A 9,449-nucleotide genomic window follows, 5' to 3' on the forward strand; every position below is an offset into this window, starting at 1 on the left:
ACAGGAGCTGAGAAAAACCCAGAAAGATAAATTTAAATTCGAAAATATTGGCTAAGTTTTACTATCTGTTAGGAGTTGGGAAAAGTACAGAATGCACATACAATTACATAAGCACAAAGATTTTATAGAATATACAAGGAGTACAATTTTAGATTTCTTACAACACAACATTTATAAGGAGAAAAACAAAACAAAAAAAAATATTAAGGTTCAACCTTCAACACACAGATGTAGAGTTTTAAAAAGTATATGGTTAATAAAGTAAGGATTTGTTGAATATTTTCTCTGATCCAAATGGATTTGAAAATATAAAATCTAATTAAAAAATATAGTTATAGATCCTTATTAAATCTTGGAATTAAACCGTTGAATGTCATGCAGATAATTAAAAAAAAGCTACATGTTTTTTTTTTTTTCACGCATTATCAAGATAAAAAAAAAATGGACTGTTTGAAAAAAAGAAACCATTATATCATAAATGATGCAAGTCTTTTAAACTGGTTGAATAGTAATTAAAAATACCTAGTTTGAAAGTGATGTCCAAAATTTTTCTATAAAGTTTAGAGCAATTCAGGAATCTGTGTTTTTTTGTCTAGTATATCCTTTTCAAAGCCATTTTTGCTGTGTACCTCATACCTATGTTCACACCTAACGCGATTTGAGCAGCAGAAAGGCAACAAGCACCTGTTGCTTCATTTTTTATGCTTATTCACATTAAGTTCAGACGCACCTCAAGAGCATCTTTGATGCTCCTGAAGGGAATCCAGTAAGGTGTGTACAAATGCATCTTATGCTTGTGCTGCCCCTGTAATCAATGGCAGAGAGCTGCTTTGCTATACTATGATAAGTGGGTAAAAAGTAGTTTTGATATGTTTTTAAGTGAGACATTACACCTCGTAAATCGTCTGCGCAGTCTGTTCATCGAGTTATGATCCTGCCTTAAAATATTATTTCTCTGCCGGAGCTGTGCAGACTCCAACATACCGGTGATGCATTGTCACAGGAAATCCCCAGCAACATCTACCTCAGGCCACGTCGCCTCTTGGGGGATTTCTGCTACTGTTTGTGGCGGGTGGAAGTAGATGTTAGCATTTTTCATCTACGTAATACAAATTGCACACACCAGAATAATTAGAAGCATATAACATACTTTCCTGATAAGTTTAATCATTTTAAGTTTAAGTTTTCAACATTAATAAAGTTTCAGACGAGTGATATTAGTTATCCGCATCAGCAGTACTGTATCCGTCTCCCTGCCATCTGCCAGATCAGTTTCTCTGAATCCTAGATGTGGCGCGTCAAGCAGCAAAAGTTAAATTTTTCATGCATCTCAGATGCTCAAATGCATCAAGAAGCTATTTGAGCTCATTTAACGAGGACATTTCTCCACTGTGAGATCAATAAAGTCAATCGATCAATCAATGTGCTGCTCAACACGTGCTGCAGGGCCTTTTGAGGAGCCTCGATGCTCGTTAACCACAGCCTTTGCATGTAAACCTGCTGCTTCTGCTGCTCAAAGCGGCTGCGGTGTGAATGCAGCATTTGAGTATGTAGAGCAAAATGCTGCTTACACTGCAAAAACAATCCAGAAATAAGTAAAAAATGGCTTAAATTAAGTATATTTAGCCTTAATTTGAGCAGGTAAATAAGATGATTTGCCAATGGAATGAGTATTTTCACTCTTAAAATAAGATAGTTAGATAATATTTACTTGAAATAAGACGATAAAATAGTTTTTTCTTATTTTAAAAGGAAATTGTCTTGTTCCATTGGCAAAGTGTCTTACTTACCTCCTCAAATCAAGAAAAAACACACTTATTTTAAGAAAAAATAACTTATTGAGATTTATATTTTTTGCAGTGTACTAATGAAAGAAAAGTGTGACTGTGTGGGGAAAGATCTCAAATAGTTATACTATTTTTTTGTAAACAGAAACATTTTACTCCAGTAAGAGTATCATTGCATCTAAGCATTTTAAAATACATTAATATGAAAAAAATACTATTTGGTTCAAATTAATTTCTCTCAGGAAAGACAGAAGGGATATTTTGCCATGTCCTCTTACCCATTGTAGTATGTTTGATTGTTGGATAGACTGTTGTTACTTCAACATCCTGGGTGTTGTTTACTTTATCCACCAATATATCTGTTTGTGTCCTATTGGAGGTGCAGTTGATTTTAAAGCCTGGAAGAAAATAAGTTATAAGTCTGGTAGAGGTCATATAATCAATCGGTTAATTGTCTGTTTCTAACTCACCACTGTCAGATATTTTAAAGTAGTTCGAGGAGGAACTAACTTGATTCCTAACTGAGCAGACGAGACGCCCTGAGATATTCTGTCTCACAACGATGATGCTAGTCTGATAATTTCCAGAGAGGAGTTCAGAGTCTTTCAGTGTTTTTCCATCCAGAGTCCAGTTGTACTGAGGACTGTCCCCTTCAGAGAGACAGGACACCTTGATCTGTCCCGGGGACAAACATTGATGGACCAGCTGGACAGAGGATACAGGAGCTAAAAGAAAAAGATGCGGCTGAATAAATTCCATTAATTTTTATAATAATCTTTGAAATATTAAACTAAATATTTATTATTATTTACTCATTGTTTTAAAGTTGTGGTGATGCAGAACACTCAGAAACGTGTTGTGTAATTATCTACATTTGTATGTAAGTAGAATATTAAACATACCTTACTGTAATATCGTCAAAGTATACAAAATGGAAGCTAAAGTGGATTACCTTGAACACATAGATGAAGAGTTCTATTTCCTGTTTCTTTTCCACTTGCATCAAATATTTCAAGTCTGTATTCACCACTGTCCCCCGTTTTTAGGTCATCAATCCTAAATGTTCCATCACTAGGCAAAAAAAGAAATCGACTCTCTTTTAGACTAAATACAGTGTTGTTTTTTCTCCACCTTAATATCACCGAGTTGTTCTTTGTCAGCTGGAAACGTGAAATCTGAGAGATGCTTTTGACCAGGGAAAGTTCCATATTTTCTCCTAAAGCTCTATAATATTGAGCTTTATCTTGTCTGCCATTGCAGGAAGGTTCCACTGCTTAAAAAAGAAAGAAAAAAAATCAATGAGTGCTTAAAGTCCACAAGAGGGAGAATAACAAGTCATGTCATATATAAATAACCTCCTTTCTCTTGTTTTCATGGTTTCAAATTGAAAAATTAAGGAACAAATAACACAGATTAAACCAGTCAACTCTTCATTTAAATAGTGACTACGGATGAGTTGCAGGGTTCCATTTTAGTTTTAATTCTGCTTGCATGTGAAAAAAGTCCATAAAAATATTACTGATGCACAACATTTTATGCTGATGACACGGTTACCATTGTGGCTTGGTGTCTGGTTTGGTCTGGTCTGACTTGCTTCAGCTGAGACTAGTCCTAAATGCTCTTAAAATTAAGGCTTACGTTTTATAAGATTTTACTCTTATAGAAACATGGACAGATACACTCTAGAAGGGACTTTGGTATTTAAAAATATACAAGTACCTTGGTATAAAAAATGACAATATGCCCTACTTCGAATCGTGCTGAAAATAAAAAATTCTTTGACAAGTTACAGTAGCATATACAACTAAAGACTGCCTACCTTTGGTTACATGTACCAAACTTTTACTATAAAAAATTAAACAACAGTCATTATGTGTCACAGAAAAAGAAAAAAACCCAAAATGAAAAAGTGCTATGTCAAAAAATGAGAAGAGCTCACCACCACAGATGCCTATCAGCATCAACTGCAGTCCAATGATAGCATTCATGTCTCTTTACAGCTGAGTTGTTTAGTTGTTTAGTACATGTTAAAAGTATAAACATCTACTAAAGTACATATTGTGCTCTACTACTGATTACCCTCAGAAGATCAACAGCACAAATGGCTTTTGTTAAGAGGAGACATAAAGGAAGGAAACTCAGTAAAACCAAACCTAAAAAAGGCCCCTTGCTGAAGATACCTTCCTCCTTTAAAGTTCTGCATTTCTCTCTGATCATATCACACTATGGTGTGATCAAAAGGTTTATGATCAAAAGTAGCCTTATAAACTTAAGCAGTCTGTGGTATATTTCCCATTAATAGAAATTACTGTTAACCTGCAGAAATAACAGAAAAGTTTTTAGAAAAAGGCTGACATTAATTGTTGAATTGTAGTTTAAAATCTAATCTTATTGAGCAGGTTGAATGCTTTAATGATGTTGCAACACATCAGCCAGCTTGATTCACGAGAGGCAATCTGTTTTTATTTTGATGTGGAAACTTCATCATCTGAAAAAATTAAGCTATGGTCCGGCTCAATGCACTATTTATATAAACTTAATATCTGTTAGGAACACACTGTTATATCAATTGTGTAGGAAGCAATAGCAAGAGATCATTTTGGCAACCATGCAAAATGCCAGGAGGCAAGTGTATCAAACTAATTTCCATCTCACTCATGGGGCAATAGAGCATACCAAATGGTCCTAAGCGTCATGGGAACAAGAGGCAGGTCATTCCTATTGACTGGTACATTACCAGAAGGATAGATCTCCCAGCAACTGAAATTAATACAGATATAAATTGAACAAACACTTTGCGACTAGAAGAAAACCAGAGACAGACCTTAACTATTGCAGATCAACTATAAATCCTTTATAGAATTTCTGTCCGCACAGAGTCTGTGCTGAGGGGCATGGAAGCCCAAAAGCCAATGATTTGGCAGCACAGACCTTGTAGACGCATCAAGCATAAAACAAGCTTAAAGGTATAGAGGACAAGCTTTTATTTCTGGCTGGATCATCTAAATAAGTGGTACTCCTAATCGTCAATCATTCTGTTGATGTGTTTACGTAAGGCCGTCCTACATGCCCATCCGATTAGCTATCTCTTTCTGTGCATGTGCACTTTCAGGCGTTTATCTGTGGTGAGCTACAGTTTTAGACAGTCATTGAATCTCACCTTTCTCACTGAGCTTCTTTGAAAATGGCCTAAGGTCGTAAGGGAAAAAGTGTCCTCGTTTTTGCCTGTGTAAAAGTGTATGAGAAGAAAAGAAAGGCCTCAAAAGAGGGAGATATATCCCAGGATGCTTTGCAGAGTTCTCCTCTCAAAGTGCTATTGGATTTTCTGTCACAGCAGCCCACTGTCACTATAGGCTGTCACTAGCTGACAGTGGGGAGTAATAACAATGCTGGTGCAGGCACTGCACGGAGGAAGAGGAGTTATGTGACCAACGGAGCAAAAAGCAGTGATCATCTGTCCAAACGGTCAGTTAACTGAGTTTGCTATAAAGTCCACTATATAGTCCCTGCTGTATGTGCACACAGTAAGGGCTGGTTTATACTCAGAAACCAGGGTGTCTGCGTGTGTGCCACAGTGAACACAAATGTGCCCCCGCCCCTCTCGCAGACACTATGGTGCACCTCTCCAAAATTGCACAATGCTGCAGACAGTAGACATCTGATTGGTCAAATCTACATCCGCTAGTTTGTGATTGTTTCTCTTGGAATAACATAGCGCAGACCACACTTTAATATTGGGCATAAATCAGAAATATCTGCGACAAGCTCAGTGCGACACGCTGCTGCAGGAGTATAACCTGCCTATAAGCTTGTGTGAGCTATGAGGACAGCACATTTTAAATAGGGCTTCCACGCAGAGAAATGGGCTCATGCATTATCTTGCACACAAATTGTTTTGTTAAGTGGAGATGGTAGGTCTTTTAAAAAATCCTCCACCATACCTTTAAAGAGTCTCTGTAACATCACACATGGTCCATTCAACTGACTATTAAGCTTTGGGGTGAGTCTTTTTTTTTTGCTCAGGGCAGGAGACTGAAACCTTGTCCCCAGATACAAATACCTGTTCATGGCAACGGGAGCCATTGGCCCATTTCTGATTCCTTCTACAGCTAGGCCCTCTCAAGCCAACCTGGAGAAGTTCTTTCAAAACGCTGGCCCAGCTGACTTCTCTGTTTCTTGAGGCGACCGAAACACTAAGTCCACTGGAGTATGCATACGTATGTCATGGGCAAACACCACAAGGGCATGGCTGCAGCGAGTGGCCTCTTGACCTACGGTCCGGTTAGCCCATAGGATTAAGAGCAGGTGCTGATCCATGTCCCGCTGCTTTTAATCTACTAGAATGGAAAGCTGAGTGGATATAGTCTGGTTGAAATGTTTAACCAGCCCATCACTTTGGAGATGAAATGGAGTCGTTTGTGTCTTGTTTATGCTAAAATACTGGCACACCTCACTGAAAACCTCTGCTACAAATGTCCAACCCTGATCACTGTGTAGCTCTTCAGAAGCACCAAACCGGCAGAACATAGCATCACAGCAGTGAACATGGAGCTCTACATGTTGGCAGCAGCCAGCCAATAAAATCTTGATCTGAGGAGATGCAGTTTCCTAAGGATGGCAAAATTGTCCACCCCCACAGAACCATGGATCATCGTAGGCACCTTGACTCACAGCTGTCGGGAACCAGTAGCTGGAAAATGTTGCATTGTGTTCTTGGAGCCCATGTAAGGTTGCCAACCGTCCCCTAAAAAACTGAATTGTTCCATATTTTGAGATAGAAGTACCTGTCCCGTGTTTAGTGGAAAAAGAATGCACTTTGTCCCATTTACTGTGAGAGTGAAAAAAATAGTCAGTAAAAAGCTAAAGGAAAATGAAGAACAAGGGCACTTTTGATACAAAACTTACAGTAAACTTGTTCCCGGGCCCTATCCTGCGTTGTGACCAATGAGCTGACAACATATATGTAACGATCCAGAATACCCTCATCCCATTGGTCGAACCAAGTGCTGCTCATGGAGAAGATATCGTGAGACAACAGATCAGTATGGGTGATGAACAGAGTATTTTAAAGTAAAAAGGAATCCTGGCAGTCCAAAGAAACAGCAGAGAGGTGGATGGAGTTTCTTAAGTAAGCTAACCCTCCCAATATACAAGCTGCTGTGTCCTTTGTCCTCAGCATCCCATTTTCCACTTGTTTTGTGGAGAGGTTTTTTCATTAATGAAGAACAAGCAGACTGATGATTTGAGCTGAAAGTTTAGAGGGACGGCTGGTTTTCATAGATTTGCCATTTGCCTGTGTAAATTCTCAGTCATCTGGGTCATGGCAACCACAAAGCGGCTTAAACTGGAATAAGAGCCACCTTTCTCTTAGTTTATTGAAGACGTTCCAACACCTATCCAGGAGTTTTTGCTTTGAATCAAAATGGTAAGCATCCAACTTACAATCAAGGGCATATTTTGGACTTAGTCATCAGAAAAGGTCTAAATATTTCTAATGTACTGTAGGTGATTTTGCCCTATCAGACCATTTTTTTGTTTACTTTGAAACCCTTTTTCCCAATGATCTAATCACCAAAAACTATGTTGTAAGAAAATGTATGTAATGTGTGTAATGGACAGTACAATTGAAAACTTTACCTAGGCTTATCCTTCTGCTTCCACCATACCATGTAACTCAGTAGATGAGCTTATTGATAATGTCCATTCTAAAGCTGCGGACATCATTGATTAAAGGACTAATGTCCAGGCAGGATCTAGAGAAGATAATTCATGCATCTTTAGTAGGATAGATTACTGCAACAGTGTGTTCATAGGTTTGTCTATAAGGTCTGCCAGACATCTGCAGCTGAGCCAAAACACTGCTGCCTCTGTTTTCATTATAACTAAGAAGGTTCTTAGTCCTGACACGGGCTCCGTGTAGAACAGAGAATAGACCTTAAAATCCTTCTGTTAGTCAATAAGTCACTGATGAAATAATGCTAGATGAAGTATTATTTCAGCTTTACAGAAGTTAATGATCTATCTCCATCATGGCTGCCGCACATTACGAAAGACTCATTGAAGCTAAAGCTCTTCATTCGAACCTGGGTCATGCCGCGTTGAGGACTAAGAGCTCCATACATGGGTTGTGCGCACTAACCACTGCGCTGCCGAAGCACGCCCCACTACGACAGGTCTATGCCTGCATAATCATCACAGGGCATTGCCGCTGTGCATGTCATAGATTTTCAAGTATGCAAAGCTCCACGCTAGCCATCGCAACAAGACCTTAAGGTGTTTAGTCTTGTGGGACTAATCAGATGGCTCCCATTAACATGGCATAATTTACTCCGTTAACCAATTCATTTCTTACGGTTGTAGCTCCATCCTCGTCTTGGGAGATATTTCTTGCATCCGCACCTACCCTCCTTAAACATTCAATGTTCTCTTTGCCTATAAGTTGGCCTGATCAGCAGTGACTGGTGATGGTAAGCTTTATTTTACTTCTCTCCATATTGCGCTTAGTTTTCTTTTCTCAATGTCTCCAGTATTAGTAATCCTTCCTAATGTGCAATAAACCGCTTTCCCCTTTTTTCTCGATCAGTCTCTCTCCGTTTCCCCATCTCTAACACTGCGTCCCACCGCATCATCTCTTTTCATCTGCCTCTATAACTGCGCTGCATTTCCCTTTCATCAGTGTGACCAACTGCACTACTCAGCATCACTGCACATGACTGCACATCTCTGCCTCTCTTGTAGTTTATATAAAAAAACAATCTGATAACGGCAGAACACTTTTTTCTAACAATATAAACTCCCCCTCGTTATGATGCTCTCTTCCACACAGCCCAATGTAGTAAATGCTGTTCTTTAATTGTTTAACTAAGCTAATGAGAATCAAAAAAAGGCTGCTGATATCAAAGTGATGTACCTGCATACCTGTTGTTAAAGAGGCCTTACCATTTTCTAGATTGTTTTTCATTCTGAGTTGTCCTATAATTCTGTCAGATATGTTTACAAGCCCTCTCGAAGTAGTTCAGCAAAGATCAGGAGGAGTGTATGCCTCAGTATATGGTCATTCTCTAAACAGTTATAAGTCTTTGGTTCAGTATATTTTAATTAGAGGTTTGTGTTTGTTTCTGCACTTGTACTGACCTGATATCAACAACAAGATATTTCTGAAACAGATACTGAAACCAAGTGAGCTTTTTTTAAAAATATACAGGTTCATCTCAGTCATGGTCAACATTTTTAAATACCCATTTATGTACATCCATTGAGAAACTAAAACCTTCGTGCTGGGCAGTAAACAGAGTAGTTTGTTTAAGATTTTTGTATTTGATCATTTAGATGGTTATGGCTCGCAGACCAGGAAAAGCAGCATTCTGGTTTACAGAAATCTGTAAATTAAATAAGACCAACAGAAAAAACATTCTGTATGGATATGTAATTTTAATGAAAAGGAAAGCGTACAACTAATTTGAATGAATAACTACATCAAGGCAGTACTGCATGAAAACAGTCACGCTTGTCTCTGTTGAGGTGCTATAGACATCTAGGTTACTTAAATATAATTCTGGTGTCATCCATCCTCATTTTGGTGATACTTAACAACCTCTGCCAAAGAGGTTATGTTTTTAGGCAAGTTTGTGTGTTTGCCTGTCTTTTTTGTTGAGGATCAAA

At 38.3% G+C, this 9,449-nt stretch overlaps 1 protein-coding gene across 1 annotated transcript; it reads right to left on the reverse strand.

Annotated features, from left to right (window-relative positions):
- Positions 1 to 210: 210 nt before the first annotated feature.
- On the reverse strand, positions 211 to 3,868 carry LOC119777935. The gene is made up of 5 exons (XM_038276946.1): positions 3,727 to 3,868; positions 2,740 to 3,060; positions 2,258 to 2,512; positions 2,066 to 2,185; positions 211 to 215 (listed from the first exon to the last, which is right to left on the reverse strand). Exons 1-5 carry the CDS (start codon positions 3,773 to 3,775, stop codon positions 211 to 213), a joined length of 750 nt encoding a protein of 249 aa, XP_038132874.1. The 5' UTR covers positions 3,776 to 3,868.
- Positions 3,869 to 9,449: the final 5,581 nt, after the last annotated feature.

The sequence above is a fragment of the Cyprinodon tularosa genome, unplaced genomic scaffold (assembly GCF_016077235.1).
Source record: "Cyprinodon tularosa strain WSP-4 unplaced genomic scaffold, ASM1607723v1 ctg129, whole genome shotgun sequence".
NCBI classification, from domain to species: Eukaryota; Metazoa; Chordata; class Actinopteri; order Cyprinodontiformes; family Cyprinodontidae; genus Cyprinodon; species Cyprinodon tularosa.